At 34.9% G+C, this 22,491-nt stretch overlaps 1 protein-coding gene across 1 annotated transcript; it reads left to right on the top strand.

Moving 5' to 3' along the window:
• Positions 1-1,047: 1,047 nt before the first annotated feature.
• Positions 1,048-3,772, top strand: LOC112023224 (cytokinin dehydrogenase 3). The gene is made up of 4 exons (XM_065779108.1): positions 1,048-1,874; positions 2,532-2,659; positions 3,068-3,343; positions 3,468-3,772. The coding sequence occupies exons 1-4, from the start codon at positions 1,217-1,219 to the stop codon at positions 3,738-3,740; spliced, it is 1,335 nt and encodes a 444-aa protein (XP_065635180.1). The 5' UTR covers positions 1,048-1,216; the 3' UTR covers positions 3,741-3,772.
• Positions 3,773-22,491: the final 18,719 nt, after the last annotated feature.

Genomic DNA, 22,491 nt, shown 5'->3' with positions numbered 1-22,491 from the left:
AATCTACCAGATTCTCTTGTGTGCATGGCATGACATTGTTTTCTTGCTATATTTTTCTTCATCGTGTGTAAGATGCTCAAAATTAATGATAATTATAATTCCTCATGAAAATTGTATACTTCTTCTTAGACTATTATTATCTTAAAAGTTTGCAAGAAGCAAGAAGAATTCGCTCATTTTAATATATAGATTAAGAATCAATTTTAATATATAGATTAAGAATCAATGTCGATACTTCGCTATCTATTTATGTAGATTTGGTAATTTAAAATTTAAATTTAAATTTTTTTTACCAATGAGAGTTACCTTGGAAGTTTCATTATGAAGCCCTGGAACCATGATAATTACTCCACAGATAATACTATATATCTTTGACATTTCCAAGTCAGTAGGCAAGACAACATGGACAAGGAAACAATCTGATATGACGCCATTGATTGTATGTACTCTTAGATACGCACAAAGAAAATCTAGAATGAAGAAAAATCTGGTTTGATGTCTACCCCATTCCTTATTTTCCATCTATAAATCTAAATGTTGAAGATAAAACCCTGATTCATGAGAATCCTTCAATTCAAAAGAAAATCTTATTAAAAGATCCTCTGATGATTATCTATATTTTGACCACTTTAATTTCATCCTAATTCCTAAGTTTAAAAATAAATAACAATTGTTTTAAAAACAACAACTTAGGCTTGCACGAAGCCAATTAAAATTGGACCAAACTTGACTAATCTTGACCTGATGAGATCATGATCCAACGGTTTAGACTTGTCGTTTTGGTCCTTTAACGGCCCACAAGAATGAATTAATACTCCTGTGGGTTGCTTGGAATATTCGTGATCATGATGATACATACATAAACACACAAAACACGCAGTGGAACATGAAATTTAATACTATGTACACGAGCATTTTATGACCATTTCCCGTTTGGAAGAACACAGAAAAAAAAGTGAAATCCAATGCATTGTCCTTCCGTATCTTTGAAAATAGACTTTATATGCCACGACGTCGTTTCCTATGAAAGAACCCAAAAGATTTTCTTCCCTGATGTCAAAGATTTACATCCTATTTTTTCTTGCAAATGCAACTTTTACATCTATAAATACTGTCCAATCTTTCCACCACAAAGCACAGCTGACATCCCTCACCAACTTTATATTCCTCTCTTCTTCTTATTGTTCTTCTTCATCACTCATTCCCTCTCTTAAAAATGGTTGAAACTTTTCCAATTACGACATATTTCATGCTACTATTTTTATTTTTAAGTTCTTTGGTGTCCACCTTAGGAAAGCCAAAGCTAAGTACAAATTGTCTTTCATCCAAGTTCCAAAACCCTGTCTATCAAAATAGAAAGCTCCAAAACCTTGATATCATAAGTAAGCTTCGTGATGACCATGATGCCATTAAATTAGCCTCTAGTGATTATGGCAATATGGTTCACGAGATTCCGGCCTCAATTCTTTATCCAACTTCTATAAATGATATTGAAACCTTAATAAAATTTGCTCACAATAATTCTGCTCCTTTTACTATAGCTGCTAGAGGCCAAGGCCATTCTGTCCGTGGACAAGCAATGGCTCCTAATGGGGTTGTTGTGAACATGAGATCCCTGAAAAATCATAGAAATGGGTTTGGAATCACTGTCTCTGGAACCCCATCAATGGGTTTTTTTTATGCTGATGTTGGTGGTGAACAGCTCTGGGTTGATGTTTTGAATGCCACACTTGAACATGGACTTGCACCGGTCTCGTTCACCGACTATTTGTACCTAACTGTTGGAGGGACACTCTCCAATGCAGGGATTAGTGGCCAAACCTTCCGTTATGGTCCTCAGATCAGCAACGTGTATGAAATGGATGTCATCACTGGTATGAATTATTTTTTTACTCCATTTTTACATCTTTTTTTTAGTAGATTGATGATTTTTTTTAAAAAAAAAATCTTTATAGATTCAATTGAACTTGAAAGTATTGGTGAAAAAGGCAAGATTCGAATACAAGTTCCTTATTCGATTATAAAAAAAAGATTTTACCAATTAAACAACTAGATCTACCTATAGAAGAGAAAATCTGTGAACACAACTCTTGTATCATAATTTTTACCATAACACTGATATGGTTTATGGTGAATTGTAGAATAAAAATACTAAATCCATATAAAATGATAAAATTCCACTTATAGTTTGCCAGGCAAGTGTAAAATGACCTATATATAATACAATGTAGTGGTTGTTGAATTTAAATATACCCTCACATTGGAACATATTGATTATTATTACTATTAGGAGTCCTTTAGTTGGGACCCAGACTAGTTCTTAAAGTTAACACTGTGGTCCTTGACCTAAAGACCTAGACAAACTTTACATTTGTCTCCATTGTTTAGCACCTAATTGGTTTGGTTTAATTATTAGCTAATATTTTAGTTTTATGCAGATCTATTCTCAGATTTGTTTTTAGAATTAATTTTGTTGCATGCATGCAGCTATTTTGGGGTCTACTTATGATGTTTTTGCTTGTTTGATTTAGGGGAAGGTGATTTTGTTACTTGCTCCCCAGAAAAGAACAGGAAGCTCTTTTATGCGGTTCTTGGTGGTTTAGGCCAATTTGGGATTATAGTCAGAGCAAGAATTGCCCTAGAGCCAGCTCCAAAGAGGGTACGTGTAAATATTAAATAAAGCACCTTTTTTTTTTTAAATGTGTAGCACATTGACTTAGACTTGTCTTATTATTTTCCCACTGCTCTCATAATGTCGATTTCATGATGTTCCTTATTTCAACTAAGCATGCACGATAATAATTACAACTTTGATGATGATAATAAAAGACTAACTACAAAAACCCATCCAACTATACTGTACATAAAGAGATATTCATCATCAAGAAAAATTAAATTGATAAAGCAACCCATTTATGTACATCATACAGTTATCCGAAATAAAAGAGAATTTCATAACCCATTAATTCCATGCTAGTTAGCTATTTTTTATTTTTGGTAATGCTGAGTGTTTTTACTATGTGCCAATATTGTTTATTTAATGTGTGATGAATTTGTTTTTTTGTAGGTCAAGTGGGTTCGAATGCTTTATAATGACTTCTCTGCATTCACTAAAGACCAAGAGAGCTTGATATCACTCAATGGAAGGAAGCAAAAGAATGCACTTAATTACTTAGAAGGTTTACTTCTCATGGATAAGGGTACACCAGAAAATTGGAGATCAACCTTTTTTCCATTATCCGATCACTCCAGAATTATTTCCCATGTGACCAAATATGGCATCATCTACTGCATAGAAGTAGCCAAATATTATGATGACCACACTCTTAATTCAGTGGACAAGGTACATCTTAAAGATCAACATGATTTATAACACTTATAGCAAAATTACCTTCAAAGTTCTTCTAATTAGTAATATAACAATATGACTCCTAGTAATGGTTTTTTTTTTTTTTTTTAATTAATAGGAACTCCAAGTTTTGTTCGAAGGGTTGAGCTTTATTCCTGGATTTACATTTGAGAAGGACATCTCATACATAGATTTTCTGAATAGAGCCCAAAAAGGAGAGCAAAAGCTTCAGTCACAAGGACTATGGGATATTCCTCATCCATGGCTGAATCTCTTTGTACCAAAATCTCATATCTCAGATTTTAATTCCATTGTTTTCAAGGACATTGTTCTTAAGCGTAACATTACCACAGGACTTGTCCTCGTTTACCCTATGAACAGGAACAAGTAAGTTTTTTTTTTTTTTTTACTATACAGTAGAATTTCAACCTCGGTGCCATAATGATTGTTTTTTATTATCAAATCAAAACACCAATCGATTTTTAGTGTAAACATAGTTCGAATTATAAATTTTTTATTTAATTGCAAGATAATTTATTTATCAAACAACTAAATGAAACCCACAAGTTCTTATTATGCGTAAGGAAAAAACTTTGATATAATTTTTTAGGTGTTATACCTTCAGTTTTTCAATTAATTTCAATCATGTAACCTATTAATCAATGCAATAAAATCATGTGATTTATTGGCCATTACACTTCGTAGCTAGTGTATAGCTATGGCTTCTAAGATCACATTATTACATTGGGAACCTAAAGAATAACAATTAAGGAATTAATTTGGGGTTTAAGCAATAGTCCAATAGTAATGGTTTTTTTTTTTTTTTGGTGATATCACATGTTTGTAGTTCTAATCCATTCTCCCTCTACTATGCTATTTACCTATCAAAAGAAATTTTGAAAGAAAAAAAGAAAAAGAAAAAGAAAAACTAAGTAACTATGCTTAACTTTTACCTTTATGTATGCACATAAATGCACACAAAAACATTTTGATATATTGCAATATGAATGAATTACTGAAAATTAAATTACAGGTGGATGATAGGATGTCTGCGGTTATACCTGATGAAGATGTGTTCTACACCATAGGCTTTTTACATGGAAGTGGGTTTAATGACTGGGAAACCATTGATTTACAAAACAAGGATATACTGCAGTCTTGTTATAATGCCGGTATTGAAGTTACACAGTATCTTCCCAATTACAAGACAACAGAAGATTGGAAAAACCATTTTGGCATGAAGTGGAGAACTTTTCAAGAGAGAAAAGCTCAGTTTGATCCGAAAATGATACTATCACCAGGACAAAGAATTTTCAATAACAATTGAAGCATAAATGTATTAGCTAGTGTGACTGGAGTGTACGGGTGTAGTGAAAATATATATTTCTATCCTTTGTCTTTTGTAGTATAAGTTTCACTTTTTTACTTCTCGTACTATTTATGCCTTTTTTTTCTTTTTCTTTTTTTTTTTTGTATCATTAGCAATCAGTAGTTATGAGAATTAAATTAATAAACATAATCTTGATGGTCCATTTGTACTCAATTTGTCATAGTTTTTTTTACGTTTTTTTCCCTAGCTTATTTATGCTATATATATATATATATATAACCATTTAATATTTTACTTTTTCTAGATACAATTATATTTTTACCTAATTTATTTCTTGAGTCCAATTTAAAGTCAATCAAAATAAACAAATTATAATAATATCATTCATGCATGTCGTTTAGTCAAACTGTTGTTGGAATTTTCTAACTTGATACACACGTTTCCACTTTTTTAATGATTTGAACCACATATATAATAACGTGATGTTGAATCAATATTGCCTTAATGTGGGATTTAAAAGTTTACAGTCGGCCAGAAAAAGGGCCTTAGTTGCGTATCATAATTACCTTAGATCGCTGGTTAACCTTGGTAATCTTGGACTGCTAGGAAGAATTCAAATCCTATCCTATCACATCTAAAACAGAAGTCATAGTTAGCTGTAGGTGGGGTTGGGTCCAGATCTCACCATCTTCAGAAGAAGTACCTGGCTAGCTACTAGTGGGTGCTGGGTACGTATAGTCTGTTGCTACGTATGATTATTCGGAAAAATATGATAACGTCCTGGTTGGGTTAAAATTGTGTAACTCTAAACAATGTCTTACATTTAATATTTTGTTATTGAATTTATATTTTAAAAATCTCACTGTTCGATTATATATTCTATATGTTTTTAACATATATACATGTATTCATGTAAATCGAATGTTATTTACCATTTAATCTATAAACTCATTTTTTAATACATTATTTTAAACTACAAAAACTTAAACTTAAACAATTGATTGATGACATGATTCTTTATCTTTGATTATTTTGAAATGTTGTAAGCATATAAAATATACAAAAATAATGTAATTCAATAGTAAATTTGTCAAAATTTGCATCCAATTAAAAATATGATGTGATATAACATTGTTTAAAGTTACACATATATGTGTAATTTGAACCCAACCCTATTCATAATTAAGTGAGCTTTAATTTGAAATGTTAGAGACAAGAGCTATTTGTTTGACATTTACCTCTCATTACCCATTAGTTGTAACTTCACGCATATTTGCATATACACAGACAAATTTAAAAATAATAACAATTAGATACATATGAGATGTTCTTACTGAATTTAGTATACTACATACCTATATTTGTCTTTGAATTTTCTAAGCCTTGAAAAATCCTTAAAGTATACATATTGGTAGTACATTTTAGAAAGAAATTTGTGAAGATAACTTTCTGAATTTTCTTATGTTTAATAGTATTATAAAAAAAATAGGTTAAAGGAAAATTATCTCTTAAGTTCTTTTATTTAGCCTAACATGAGATAATGTTGTTTTCTATTAAAATTTTCTGTAAAACAACTTTATCTCATATCAAGTTAAAGAAGGAAAACAATTTCATCTCACGAGAAGGTAAATAACAGAAGTCAAGAGATAGTTTCCAAGTTATTTTAAAATCGCTACCAAACATAAGAAAATGAGGTAATTTTCTAGAAAATGCTTTTTGAAAAATGATTTATTTTTCATTATTTTATTTTACAAATATTTTCATACAATTAATTTTGTTAATAGTTATTAAAATTTTGAAATAAGTTAGGAAAATTAAACCATATAAAAATTTATTCAAAAGACACGAGAAGATTTATGGAATATGGTAAAATTTTGTTTTAAATTTTATTGAGTTAATAATAAGTACTAATAAGAAATTTGGATAACTCAGAAAAAAATAAAAATAAAAAAGAGTAAGAAATTAGGATTAATTTGAAGTAATTTTAAATGCACTCGAAGCAGATTTAAATTTAAAGGACATTTGACACGCAGTTTGAATAAATTTGAAATCTAATTTGGAACACCCAACATAAAATTGGAATGAATTAACTAATTAATATTCTGTTGAGTTTCCACTTTAATCATATTATTAATATTATTGTGTGTGTGTGTGTGTGTGTGAGTGTGATAGTATGTAGATCATTTGTACTACCCAATTTCATGCAAACTTCTCACGAATGTGTTTTTCTTCTTAAAAAATGGACAATATACCTTTCATAGTATTTGAAAGAAATGCATAGCTTTGCTATCGACAAAAACAAAGTGGGCAGAGAAGGTCTTGTGCAGCCCCACGGGTGGGGAGCGTAAAGTAAAATTAATAATCATTACTTAGAACTAAAAAGACCATACTTTGCGGCCTCAATAGGGGCCAAAGACAGCTTATATCCATTCGTTTATCGGCTTAGGCATTAAGCATGTTTCTAACTTTTACTGCAGCTGGCAAATATACCTTTCTCGCTATTGCTTTTTTTTTTTTTTTCTCCTCCGATCCCTTTATGTTATTAGCAGAGCTTATATAGATTAGTGAAAAATTCTAGTACCACAATCAATTTTATACTCATTTTTATAACTATCCAATGTGACTGAATATAAATGGCGAATAGAAAAATTGTGAGTCTATGTGAAAGTAACAGACAATTAGTCATACTGGCCATTTGGTCATTAGACTTTTTCTACATTTCTAATTAACACATCGAATATTCAAATTATCTTGCTCTACCTAAACTATATATTCAATATAAAAGTGCATCTTTACCCACCTTCTAAGTTCTAACACATGAGCAAATCCAAAGCAATGCATATCCAAATAGCCTTTGCCAACATTGAAACATTGAAAAAGAAAAGTAAAAAATGTTTTATGCCACCCCACGAGTGGGTTAAAGTGAAATGGATGATGATAAAAAAGAGCATGCTTTGCGGCCTCAAAGAGGGGGCAAAGCCAAGCTTATTTTTTTCCCCGACGGTGTATAAATGCGTAAAGCATGTTTCAAACTCTTATTGCAGCTCGCAGGAAACCAGGAAACATAAAAGGGAATTGTCCCCCATCATCATCTTCTACTTTCCTTTATGCTCATATAGAATATTTGTTCTCTTTTGGATTATAATTGCGATTCCTAGACAGGATCCAAACAATTCACACGCTGTAAATTATTAAGATCTTTGACTATAACATAGCAAACGTTTTTTTTTTAACTATTAAACTTAGTAATATTAATATCATACCACCACTTTTCTCTTCTCACCGACATTATGAAACCAAGTGGAAGATTCTTTCTCGTTTAAAGTAAAAACCCACGGGATCATCTCTAAATAAAGTCATTATTCTTTCTCAAAATTTCTTTAATTATTATAAAATTAATTACAATATTTTTTATGTTTATGCCTAAATTTATGCCTAACTTAAGATCAATGGTGGAAACAAGAATTAGTCTGGGGACAAGATTAAAAGCAAAAAATTTATCTGCAAACTATTAATCAATATTAATAACAAAAAAAATAAACAATTATATGCTAATGTAATTGTCATACACAACTAAAGTAAAATAACTCACCTAAGATCTTCTTTTTTACAAAAAACAATAATTGTCTGTGGTTGTAACAACCAAAAAAACCTCTTTTTAGAAAGAAGAAAAAAACCCTAATTATCTTCCCTTTTGTATGTTTCACAACTAAAGTAAAATATCCCTACTTTTCTTTGCTCTCTCACACATGCATGGGCATCTTTCTCTTTCTCATTTCACAATATTAATCCAAGCTTCACAAATTCTCCTTGATTTGTGTGCTTTACAAAAACCTTTGTAAAGAAAACTCAAATTTTGTTGTCTTTTTTCTTGTGCTATCTCCCAAGAAAATTTTTTCCTTTTTTCTCCCTTGGTTTTATCTTCAATTTTATGATTATTTTCTTTCCTTCCATTCTAAGGAATAATGTTTACTTTTAAAACCCCAAAAAAAGCCAAATTAATTTTTCATTTTTTGAAAAAAAAAAAAATATATATATATATTATATATTTTTCATTTGAGGCAATTTCGTAACGGTTCTAAACTCAATAATTAATCAAAATATCGAACTTCCTTTTATTTTTTTATTTGTTTCCCGTTGAGTATGCCCGGCCCTATCATTGCTAAATTTGCAACAATGGTGGGGTCTAATTGTGGGTTGACCTACCTTCTGAAGATTATCAATCTTTATAGGCCCACATCTGCTTAACTTATGGGCCAGAGTTTCATTTAACCATGGGTTAGAATTTCTTTATTTATAAAAAAGATGATGTGTTGGGCCTATCCTCCAGGTTAGAGCTTTTACTAATGGACTAGATACCCGTGATACTCTTGGGCAGAACTTGTAAGCCCCAGTGATTTACTGAAGAAATAACATGTGTCTTCGAACTTCAAAGTCCATAGTATGTTGGGCCAGACGTTGATAGGAAATTGAAAAGTTAATGGCCTTTCTAGGCCGATGGCACCTATCCACTCTTGTCCCTGTGAGGCTGTGACATGGGTTCGACTCACCTCCCTTTCTCTACCCACAAATGTAATACTAAAAATGAAAAAAAACTGATAAATTACTTTTTATTTCGTTTAAACTTTAAACTTTCAAAATATTTTATTTGAACCTCAAAGTTTCTAAAAAAAAAGGTTTAAAACCAGTTGATCACATGATATTTAATGGGATTAACAAAAAAATGTGAAAGAAAAATTTAAATAAGACGTTTTTTCAAAAAATTTTGAGGCTTAAATAAAAAATTTTGAAAATTTAAGGCTTAAATGAAATACACCCAAAATTTTAAGATTTGAAAAGTAATGTATACCATGCTTGCTCGTTTTAGTTAGTTCAACTAGTAAAGTCTATTGTTAATGAATAATAAATTTGTAGTTCAAACCCTACTAATACCAAAAATTAATCAGTGTCTTGACTTGATAATAAAGAGCAATCATCATAAAAAAAAATAATAATAATAAATAAAAATAAAAAAAGAGGAAAGATGAATAAAGTACCATCTCTAAATTTGGTTAGGTGTAAAAAGATGAGAAATATGAAAATATGAAGAATTTTCTTTTCTCCAAGTCTAATTTAACATGCAAGGTGAAAGCACTAGTTGCAGACTTGAAGAGATTGAAGAAGGGGGAGATATTGTTCCAATGGTAACTACACCAAAAACGGTGTTGTCTAAGAAGCACAATGCACACATGTCTCAATTAAAAGGAAATGATGCCGTTTCACTTAAGTAGAACAATGTCGTTTTAGATTATGTGTATTAAGTCTATTAGTGATTGCACGTGTGCACGTGGGAGAGGTTATTAGACTTTGTAACCGTTTCTCGTGTCTTCTAGATATTTTCTGTTTCTAGTTTCTGCTAGTATATAATGTACAAGCTTTGCCTATTTGTAATTTAAACCATTTCAATTACAATTTCTCCTTTCAATAAAAACAAAATTTTCTCTTCCTCTATGTGTTTTTTCATGGTATTAGAGCTTCGATCTATATCAATGGCTTTCACAAGTTCATCTTCTTTGTCTTCTACTTCAAGTTCAATTCTTGCTTTGGCTTATACAACCTTACCTGCAAATGCCTCGCTGCTTCTGCTATCCAATTTGTCTTCAATGATGACTATCAAGCTTGACTATGGCAACTACATCGTATGGAAGAATCAGATTGAGGTAATTCTTGAAACTTACTTAATGATTGATATTCTTGATGATTCAATCATAGCTCTAGATCATTATCTAAAGGATTCATCTGGTAATTTCACTACTAAGATTAACCATAATTTCATTTCTTGGAAAAATTGTGAACAAGCTATGTTCACCTTTATCAATTCAACTTTGTCTCTTGCTATTCTTGCTCTCACTTGTGGAAACAACGGAGGAGTCGCTACCCAGTTTTGCAATGGCCTAGGAACCATGAATATAGTGTCCTTTTGAGGAAGGACCATTGATCTTATTACCAGAGATATGGGTTCAGAGTTTTGGTACGTTCTTGGGAAGGTGTTAGGCACCTAAGACCGTCCAACCCTAAGGTTAGCCTCCCATCATTGTGTCTTATGTCTTAAACTCGATAAAATCATGTTCAACACTTACGTTCTAAACTCTCACACACACTAGCATACATTTAAGCATACAACATCGCATCATCATTCCAAAACACATACATATCCATCCATAAAGCATAAGAAAGCAAACCACACATATACAACCCTAGCATTCGTCTAACATGTGAAAACCCTATTATGTCATATATAAGGCAGCAACTTAATCATGGCAGCAAGTATATCATCTATTAATTAAACACAAAATGCAACATGACAACACATGTATTGTTCATCAAACAAAACATAACAACACATATGCATGTGAATGTGAATGTATGACTTACCTTTACTCACCTTGCAGCAACTCAACACCTGTGGCATCATGCATAGGCATGTGAATGCATGTTCAAGGTATCAAACTAAGAAACAAGAGATGAAACCCTAATCTAGCATATCAAAGGTAAATAACAATAAAACATGTGAAACAAAGGCATCAGATACACATATACATAAAAAGAAACTTAAACAAGAACATATGAGATAAGAAAATAAAATGAGATAGAAGCAAAAGACTAAACTAGGGTTCCTGGGTAGCGGCCTGCATATGCATACCGAAGGTTACGTACACAGGCCAAGCACCTGTGTACGTAGGAGGAGGCCCACATACATGCATAAGGTATGTGTGTGCAGCTCTACTCGAAACCCTAACCCAGAAATGGAAAAGCAGAAAAACAAAGTACAAATAAAAACCATAATTTTAACAACCAAACATGCTCAAGATATAAAGAAAACTATAAAACTAACCTGAACAAACATATATAAGCATAAATAAAGCAAACAAATAAGATTAAAACTGAAAAGAAAGATAGAAATGAAAAAGGAATAAAAAGGAAGAGTTAGGCTCAATACCTCAAATGAGAAGCTTTATAAGCTGATTTTGACCGTTTACCTCAGTCCAGTCTATCACAATTCAATAAAATGTGATTAGCAACGTTAAACTAAAAGGATTGGGGCTAGAAAAGGTCTTAATCAAACAAATTGACTTAAGAGTGTTTTGTGAAAAACTCCCTTTTGATTCACTATTTTCTAGTTTGTATTTTTCCCGTGGGATTTCTCTGTCTTTTGAAAATATACTGTATAAAGATTTATATAGTAGAAAAAATGGGGTTTGGAATGGCTCCCAAATGATGTGGGATTCATTCCAAACCTTAGCCATTATTGTAGAAAACTTGCCTTTTTATGTCTCTGAAATCCTAGTTGTATACGCAGGAGTGTGCCTACGTATGCATGCTTTGGCCCACGTATGTAGGCTGCTGTCCGTATGTGAGCTGAGGGCCACTTTGGTCATTTTATTTTCAAAAATAGATTTTTGCTCATTTAAAATGTTATATTTTCCATTTTAACACTCCTAAAGTCAATTTGATATCTAATTGAGCTCTAAACTAGCCTTAGACCTTAGAGTTTGGGCATCATTGGGGAATGGGGGATTGAGTCGTAAGGAGTACAAAATGTGATGTTTACAGATGCCCCTCTTTTGATTCATGAACTTCGCTGACGGAATCAAAAGAATAAGAGACAAAACATTTTATTTAGACGTACGGCTCAGGCCCAACCTACACACACGACACACATCATGCATACAAGGGGCGGGGCGCAACTCCGAAGAGCTGCGTGGGATTCATATGTCTAAAGTCCCACCTTTGTTGCTCAGGAAACGAGCAACAACAAGTTCATTATGTTGGAACCTGCGTTTGCCACTTGTAAGCATATGATGAGTGGCTCACTATCCTATAGTCACTTAAAAAGAATAATAAAAACAAACAAGGGAGGTCTTCAAGCTAACCCAACAAACAATAAAAGGATACAGTCTCTATGGTGCCCATCTAGGGCTTTTGCCTCAAACTTCTCCGGGTGACTCGCTCATCTTATCTTCTTCACTTTTTTCTCTATATTTTATGGTGAGGCTCTTACTTCGAGTTAACCTTGGTCTCTTTCTCCATCTCTATCTCTACATTTTCCTACTGTGCCTGCATGTTCAATTCTCGGAGTATATGTGCACGAGTAGTCTTAATTGTTGTTCCATTGAGGGTGGTGAAACCTCATTGAGGAGTAGATATGTATGGGAATGAATCTTCTGCCTCTTTCATGACTTACTTGGGGATGAGAAACTCGCTAAGGAGTAGTGTAATGTAGATGTGTGATCCATTGGGGAAGAATCTTCTGCTTCCTTCATGGTCTGCTGAGGACTTTGAGGAAGAATTTTCTACTTCCTCACTGGGGATACTTAAGGTGTACTTGGTCCACTGTGGAAGAATCTTCTGCTTCCTCACTGAGAATTGTTTAAATATGCTTGGGTTCATCAGGGAAAAATCTTCTGCGTCCTTCATGGGGATGATGTTCTAAATATGCTCAATCCACTAGAGAAGAATCTTCTTCTTCCTTACTAGGGATAGTGTTCTTGGATTTATGTGATCTGTTGGAAATGGTTTTGGGATGTACATGCTTCTTTGGGAGAAGAGTCTTCTGCTTCCTTTACTACTCACTGGGGGGTCCTTGGTGACATTGTGCCTAATTGGGGCAATCATAAGATGTTTTTTTTTTTTTTTTTTTAAACTATTCATGACTAAACTACACGTAGATTAGTGGTGACGTCTAAACTACACATAGTTTAGCTATCAAGTGTGTTCCCACCTCTTCATTTTTCCCAACGGTTACCAACCATTTCTTTTTCTTCTTCATTCTCTTCATCTCCCTCATCTCTTCACATTCTTCATAACTCTTCAACTTCCCTTTTTTTTCCTCTACAAAAACGTTTCTCTTCTCTCGTTTCCTCACATCATCTGATTCTCCCATTCTCTCAAAACTCCCTCATTCTCTCATTTTCTCTTTAGACTCTCTTCATCTCCTTCAATGAAACCCAAGGCCAAGAAGACTTCCTACGTCCTTTCCTCCGATGCATTTCTCCTCACCCGTTGGAGTGGAGCAATGAGATTGATGGAATCTCCTTCATTGACACACCGGCCAGAGATTCACATCCCTATGGCTGAATCTGTAGCACAATGCACGCGTGTCTCAATTAGAAGGAAACGGTGATGTTTCACTTAAGTAGAATGGTGTCGTTTTAGATTATGTGTATTAAGTCTATTAGTGATTGCAAATGTGCATGTGGGAGAGTTTGTTAGACTCTGTAACCGTTTCTCGTGTCTTCTAGATATTTTCTGTTTCTAGTTTCTACTAGTATATAATGTACAGACTTTGCTTATTTGTAATTTAAGCCATTTCAATTACAATTTCTCCTTTCAATAAAAAAAATAACTCTCTCTTCCTCTTTGTGTTTCTTCATAAGGGAGGGAAGAGGAGAGAAAGGACATCTCAATGTCCTATTAATGTGTATCCTATTACATCAATTTCTTTTTTTGGTAATTTTATTTAAACCATCAAAAGATTAAATAATCTAAAAATAAAATGCATTTTTCTTCATATAAATTGAAAATTTTATTTGTGAGCAACAACTAAAAAACTTGAAGATTTGACTTTAGTGGTGGAGAATTAAAAAATCACACAATTTTTCTGATAAAGAAGTAGCCTTTGTGCTATGAATCAAAAGATAGTGATCATTTCTCTCGACAACTATGACAAGTTTGCAATGAAATATTTAAGTTATGACTACTTTCTTGGTGTGGAGATATATTATTAGAATTTTTACATTTTTCAGTCCCAGTATCAGAAATAATTGAAAACTTTTCACTGTATCAGTATTTGGATGTATTAGAAATTATCTTCTGGCAGTCACTGTTCATTGTCATTGTTCATCTCGTCACTATTTGTGCAGAGATTCCATCCTTGTGCAAACACTGTTCATGTAGAGATTCCTTCAAAAGAATTTGGAATTATTACTGACAGTTACTATGCGACACTGTTCACTATTATGAATGCACTATTCATCATTTGGTTTTTTCACTTTCATATGCCTATATATATATATATATATATATGACATTTGTATGAGTCAAAAGAGGCAGGCTTTAGGTGAGGCTAGAAGCAAGACCTTAAGTACCTCACAACCAACTAAATATCAGTCTCCTTTCCTCTCTAAGTCCCTTATTAGTCTCCAAAAATCCCTTCCTAGTATAAGAAAAAATAAACCTTATATCAGAAAATTATCCTTATAATATTTTGAAGCAATTTGAATGAATATCAGTATTTGAAGTATTATTCAAGTAAGTTTTTAAATCTTTTTAAGATAGATTTTTATTATAAGTGTGGGGACAATTTTTGCTTCAAAGCCAAGGGCTAGACCATATTGTAACCTAGGCAAATTTGTTGTACTCTTCATCCACTTGCTCATCCCTTATAAGGTGTGAAGGGGAAGTCTTTCTTTCCCATGTGAGACAACAAATTTGCCTAGGTTACAATATGGTCTAGCCCTTGGCTTTGAAGCAAAAATTGTCCTCACATTAAAAGGAACCAAGTTAGTAGTACTCTACATCCACTTGCTCATCCCTTATAAGGTGTGAAGAGGAAGTCTTTCTTTCTCATGTGGGACAACAAATTTGCCTAGGTTACAATATGGTCCAGCCCTTGGCTTTGAGCAAAAATTGTCCCCACAATAAGTATTTGTATATTGTACAGTTATTATCCCATTATCCATGGGAGTCCATAATGAACATAATAAGTCAATAATTTTGGGAAATTTGAGAATTGTTGTGGAATTGGGAAATTATTTTCATAAATTTCAAACCCTTATTTATAGAAAGGAGGTAGTATTTTCAATTCAGCTTCTAAATGTGACCACCATTTAATGAACAATTAAGGAAGTGAAGGGATTTCATGAAACCGATCAAAAAAGAAAAGCCAAGAGTGTTTATCCCTATCATTCTGGAAGAGAATTGTCTTGTACCGTGCCATAAGATATTCAAAGTAATTTTCTTAATTCCCAAGGAGTAGCTCCCCATTGAGTTTTTTGCTAAAAGCTCCCCCATTGAGTTGGAGAAAGAACATGTTTGATTATGCATTTTGAATAAGCACTTCTATTTTTGGAAAAGGAGGATTGATCTAGTGTCAACAAAGGTTTTCAGACCCGGACCGTTCATTGAACCATAAAAGGGAGAGGTTCAAGGTTTTTGAGGTCGAACCGAGGTCGAACTGTGATGATGTCATAATTAATTTAATAATTATTTTAAATATATATAAAAGCATTAAATTAATAAAAAAATAGAAAAATTAACTAAAATAGTCCAAAACAAATATAGATAGTATTTTTTATAACATAACTTTCATAATACAAATACAAATTATTAAATTCTAAAAAAACATAAATAGCTATTGAGTTTCTAAATTATTTTTAAGTCATGACAAAGCACACTTTAGTACCCAATAATTTTTATTTTATGAAACCCAATAAAATAGTTAAGAGACAAATTAGTTTATTTGCTCATGGCCAAGCCCATTTGACTGTCGATCATTTTTTTTTCCCAAGCCCATTTGAATAGTCACTGTTCACCATTTATTATGAATTAAAAAAAAAAAAAATCAAAATCAAAAGCTAGATCTAAAGAATGAAGATGCCCATGCATTTAAAAATTGTTAAAGTTAAATAAATAACAAAACCCAAGAAGGAAGTGCTTGACAACAAGCAAGCATTTATGTGACTAGTTGACATGCATAGCAAAGAAGAAGTCTCTAGAAGCGTGAAGAAGTCTACAACATTTTTAGCAATACTTTCACAACGAAATTTATATAAAAAATTGTTACTAGTTCTAATTTGAACCCACTATTGAAATTATTTTTTTACTCACCAATATTAACTAATAACAATCTATTACTTAAAATTTATTGTGAAAATATTGTAGTAACATTTAATTGTGATTTTTTATTTTTTTTATTATTATTCCCTTCTTTCCTGGCATCAAACATTTCTTTTCCTTTTCTTTTCTTTTTTTCTCTTGTTTTTTCTCCTCCACACCGTATCCCCATCCCCATCCCCACTCCTCTCATCTTGTTTTTTTTTTTTTTTTTTTCCTAGACTCTTCCTTCTCCACATAGAGTGTCCTCTGCTCTTATTTTTCTTTCTTTATCTCTAGCTCTCTGTTTCTCATTCTCTTTCTCTCATACTCTCACCCTTCCACACACACATTACCAGCGGAGAACAAAGCTAGAATTTAAAGCTTGCTTTGCCCAAGAGAAGAGTTTTTGAAGAAAGGGAGCTGTGTGATATGCTCTGAAGAGAGAAGAAGAAGAAACATAAAGACATGCTGTGTTTCCCTAGATATGGTAGTGGCAGACATGATGTACTTTTTTTTTTCTTTTGAGAGGGAGTTGTGTTTTTGTGTTTCTCTGGAGAGGGAGTTGTGTTTCTTTTGTTTTGTTTTGTTTTTTTTGTTTTGTTTTGTTTTTTTTTTTTTTTTTTTTTTTTTTTTTTTTTTTTTTTTTTTTTTTTTTTTTTTTTAAGGTTCAGATTCAAAGGAAACCATGAGAAACGGTCTGATCACAGTTCTCAGAACCGTTCGGTTGAACTGCTGTTCGAATGGTTCCCTGCTTTTTTGGCATAGACTAGTTCTTGAGCATAAAAGAACCGTGATTGTGAGAGGTTCACAGTTTTCCCGATCGGACCATACAGTCTGGTCCGGGTTTTAAAACCTTGGTGTCAACTAGGACAAACTCATAAAATTCTTGGGTCTTATTGGAATTTTTACTTTTTCTAGTCCCGGTATCATAAATCATTGAAAACTTTTCATTATATCAATATTTGGATGTATTGGAAATTATCTTCTAACAGTCATTGTTCATCCCGTCACTATTTGTGCAAAGATTCCGTCATAGTGTAGACACTATTCACGTAGAGATTCTGTTAGAAGAATCTGGAATTATTACTGACAATTACTGTGTGGCACTATTCATTACTATGCAGAACTGTATTCTTTCATTGTGCATTGTATTATTATGAATATATTGTTCATCTTTTGGTTTTTTTCCACTTTTGTATGCCTATATATATGGCTTTTGTATGAGTCAGAAGAAGCAGGCTTTAGGCAAGGCTATGGCTAGACCTAAGGCAGAATATAGCAAGACCTTAAGCAACTCACAGCCAACTAAATATTAGACTCCTTTCCTCTCTTAGTCCCTTATCAGTCCTCAAAAAAAATCCCTTCCTTATATAAGAAAAAATAAACCCAGCATCAAAAAAATTATCCTTGTAATATTTTGATGCATTTGAATGAATATCAGTGTTTGAAGTATCATTCAAATATGTTTTTAAATCTTTCAAAATAGATTTTAATTATCAATTTATGCATATTGTACGGTTAAATTTGAAAAAAAAAATACACTAATAAAATAGTTGATATTACAAAGCTAATTGTTCAATTGAAATTTCACAATTCAAATTAATACATGTTTTTTTTTAAAAAATTTATTTATTTAGATATGATATGATTTGAATTTATAGCATTAATTCAATAATATTTACTTTTTTATCATTGTAAGGGGGTGGGCTTTAGTCCTATTATCCAAAGGATGAATGGATTAAGGCCCAAAGAGCCCAATACAATAAATTTGTAGAGAGTGGGCTAAAAAGCTAGGCTTCAACGAAATGACAACGACCCTATTAGGCTAAAGCGGATAAGAGAACGAGGAAAAATAATGAATAGACAAATGTGATGCACAGAAATTCTTCCTCAGCAATGTTCGAGGAGAGTAGTTCTTCAATATATCTCTCTTAGATTTGATTACAGTTGCTGTTCTTAATGCTATGGTGCTTTCTCTATAGATTTTGTGTCCTCCCACCCTTTAGAGGGTCTCTCACATTATATAGCTCCCTTCAGGCGATCGTAGCCTTCCATTTGTTGATCGTTTAGTACACAACTTGAGTGTTTGTCCCATTAGACACCTTCCCAAGCCCCTTGTGACTTGCAGCGGCCAAAGCAGCACTGTTTAGGGGTCTTTTCCACATAAATGCAGCTAGGAGGTTTAGTAAGATGCATTAAATGTGGGGGCAGCCACCATCCCTTCAGTCATGCCAGGGCTAACCCTTCTCTAAAGCTTTTTCTCAGCAATAGGACCTCCTCTAGCAATGTGCCACTGATGTGGCCTTATTGTATAAGCGTGTGGACTTCTTGGCTAGGCAATGGACTCCTCGGCCATGGATATGACATGTGGCGCAGTTGCCTTATTTAAATTCTTGTATCCCACAATAGCCCCTCAAAACTCCGATTTTTTTTCTCTTATCCGAGAAGAAAAATGGGGTTTTGACTTTGGAATATTAACTCCACACATTTCTTTGATTTCCACATGTGAAAGCGTCACTTCATGTGTCCTGCAACTGTTCTAGCGCTTCAGAGTTTGCAACGTCATATTAAATGCTTCAGGCGGCGCTTGTTGCCTACATCCTATGATGAGATGGAAATCCTACGGCTGGCGCCTCTCCTAAAAATTTGGGCGGGATAACTCCCACCCAATTTCGCCTCCTATAAATTTGGGCACCTGGAGGAATCATTTCCCCACTTTACAAATTTTCAAGCTCTCTAGACTTGCAACTTCACAAACCTTCAGGACTTTCTAATTTTCTAAGTCTTCCAGATTTTTCAAAAAATCCTTTAAACCTTTAAGAAGTTTAGGAAGCAACCCTCGTGTTCATTCTCGTAAGTTTTTTCTCTTTTAGGTTCTTTTCTCCTTGGCCAATCTCCTCAGCCTTCTGTTCTTTGTTTTCTTTCCTTGAAAATTTCTTTCTCTTCACCCTAGTCTGCTTAAATGGGTAGGTTTACTCACCTCGTAGACTCCCCCGCCGGTACGGAGGGATTTAGGGCTAAGTATCACATTCCCCAAGGAGTTTCCCTATGGTATTGTGCCCCAGACCAGTTGCTTACGCATAGGAACGAAGGGGAGGTTGTCATTCCCATGATCACCTTTATAGAAGGGGGAATGACGCTTCCCATGGGTAGGGTGACCAGAGATTACCTAATCGCCCATAGGCTGTGCCCCCACCAGTGTATGCCCAACCTCTTTAGGATTCTGGGTAGTGTAGATGCTCTCAATAAGCAAATGGGGCTAAACCTCACCTGGCACGACATCGTTTGGATGTATGAGTGCCACCAGCTCGCGGACTCAGGGTATTACCTTATATCCAATTCCTCCGTCGTCAGGCTTGTCTCGTGCCTCCCCAAATCCAACAAAGGCATGAAGGATGAATTTTTGACACTCTCGAGGGAATGGCACAATGGTTTTCACTGCCCAGTTCGGGAGGGAGAGCTAGGTGAGGTACCCTAGGTTTTGTTTTTTTTTTGTTTTTTTTTTTTTAATAAATAGGGACATTAGCTTTGCGATTTCCTTGCTTTCTTCTTTCTTTTAATATTCTGTTTGCTTCTAATTCATGGCTTCATTATCCTGACTATGGTTTTGCTTCTCGGATGTTTTTGCAGATAAAAGGCACGTAGCTCCCAAACTCAATCTCATCAACGTCATGGGCCTTAACAAGGTATTGAGGTCAGAAGTGTTTATGAGCGAAGACAGGCAACTGTGAGTTGTCCACCTTATCCTCGACTTCAAGCCCTTGTCAGACAACTTCCAAGACGTGGGCCATGCGATAAGAGCAAGCGATCCTCAGCTAGCCCAGATTGGCATCTCAGTGCCTAGTTTTCTAGCCCGAGAAGATCTTCCACCAGTTAACCTCCCCCTCCATCGATCCCCCCGTGAGGTAGCGGCTTCAAGGGAAGAAACAGCTTTCTCACGCTTGTCACTTCAGACTAAGACCAATTTCACCTCGAGGAAGAAGGAAAGGCACGAGAAGAGCCTGTGGAAATCTCAGACTCAGAGGGCTTGACAAGTCCTCCACCGTTCATTCCCCCAGACTCATAGTTGCCCGGGTGGACAGCAATTCCAAGGAGGAAGAAGAAATGGCCCTAAACCTGAGGAAAGGCCTGAAGGAGCTCATTACGGAGAGGAATAAGGGGTCGTCATCTAAGGATGCCTCAAGGTCCCAGCCCCTTCCTGCTCTTCCCCCTCCCCCTCATCTTACACTCAACCTGCTCCCCTTGCCTAACCTGAAGAAAAAGAGGAAGAAGAAGGAGGGAGTTAAGGAGAGGGATGTGGTCCCCTAAAAGGAACCCAAGCAGTAACGGATGACTAGAGACAGAGGGCGGGCCTCCTTAGTGGAGAGTAAGAAGGCCGAGCACTTGGCCGATGTGCGCCATCTGGCTTGGAACCCCCGGTTGGAGTTAGATGGCGTGGCAGTATGCTGAAGCTCCTCCATCAGGGAGTTCCAGAATGGTCATGCCACTTACATGGCCAAAGCTCTAGAGCGGCCTCTCTTGCTGCCCAAGGATATGGACACCCTGAAGAACATGAGGTAGCAGGATCTCTGTATGTCCTTGAAGAGGGATTTAGCTTTAGTGAGTTTTTCAACTTGGTCCCCTTGACCTTGTGCCAGTGCCGAGGGGAAGAACAAGGAGCTGGCTTTGAAGCTGGCCACGACGGATAGGGACTGAAGGAGCGTGGAGGCTAGCCTCAGGAGTGTTGAGGCACAAGCGAAGGAGTAGTGCCAGAGGCTCCACTACACCAAGATAGAGCTAGCCACAACCAAGTAGCAGGTGCTGGAGCTGAAGATAGAGCTATCCAAGGCCAAGAAGGCTGCCCAGGTGGCTGCTGACACTGCAAGGCAGGCGTTTTATGACCTTGGAGTGCAGGAAACCGAGGCCCGGCTGACTGAAGAATTGGCTGGGGTCTGTAAGGAGTACTATCTCAAGGTTTGGACTGAGACCCTAAATGTGGCTGAAGCTTTTGTGAACTAAAAGTAGAGGAAAGTTGAGAACATCTTCTATCCCGAGAACCTCCAATAAGTCCCTGAGGCAACCCCCAAGGAAGCCACCCTTGCTCAAACTACGGTTGAGCAGCCTCCTCCCTCCCAGGCCGTTCCTCCCTTTCTGAAGGAAACCAAATAGCTTGGCAAGGCTGGTGACCAAGGTAGGGGGCAGAGGTGGCCAAAGATAAGGAGGTTGATCAGAGCAGGGCCCAGCCAAAGGACAAAAGCAAGGGCAAAGAAGTCGCTCTCAAGGCGAAGGAATCTGAACTAGTCAAGCCCCTGGCCATAGCCTAGGAGAAGAAGGTTGCCGATCCTCCCATCCTCCCACCGGTCAGCAAAGAAGACCCTCCCTCGGTGAAGGCTTAGCTTAAGGTTTTTCTCTCTCTCTCTCTCTCTTTGTATTTTCAGCTTTGGATCTTTCTTTCTTTCTTTGTACTTTTTTTTTTTTTTTTTGGTTAGGGCAATTTGCCCCAGTCCATGATGTACTTTCCCTTTCGTTGAATGAAAAGATATTACTTTTTGCCTTTGTGGACCTTTGTTTTTCCTGCAATTTTTATCTTTGGTTGGCTATAATTATTATTTTTCCACGCTTTAACAAAAGCGAGTAGTAGTGATACGTTGTTAGCTTAAATAAGCTAAACCCATGTAAACGATGAGAAAAGATGACTATGTGCTGGTACTGAAAACTGTGTAATCAACATGGAGGCCTAAGTCTTTAGAGATAATCAAAATGTTTAGTAGAAAAAGGGATAAACAAGTGTTAGTTTATTCAAGGCAAGTGATCCGAGGAACTAGACATAGCTCAGGTTTTGCTCAACACTTAAGCAAATAATCAAGAACATTAATTTACCTAAAGTATGTGGTCTGAGGAGCTCAGCATAGCCAATCTTCTATTTGATATTCATACATGTAGTAAAGAGTGTTAATTTACCCAAGGCACATGGTCC

Source organism: Quercus suber, unplaced genomic scaffold (genome assembly GCF_002906115.3).
Source record: "Quercus suber isolate HL8 unplaced genomic scaffold, Cork oak 2.0 scaffold_199, whole genome shotgun sequence".
Taxonomy (NCBI): Eukaryota; Viridiplantae; Streptophyta; class Magnoliopsida; order Fagales; family Fagaceae; genus Quercus; species Quercus suber.
This window is presented reverse-complemented; position numbering and strand designations above follow the sequence as displayed.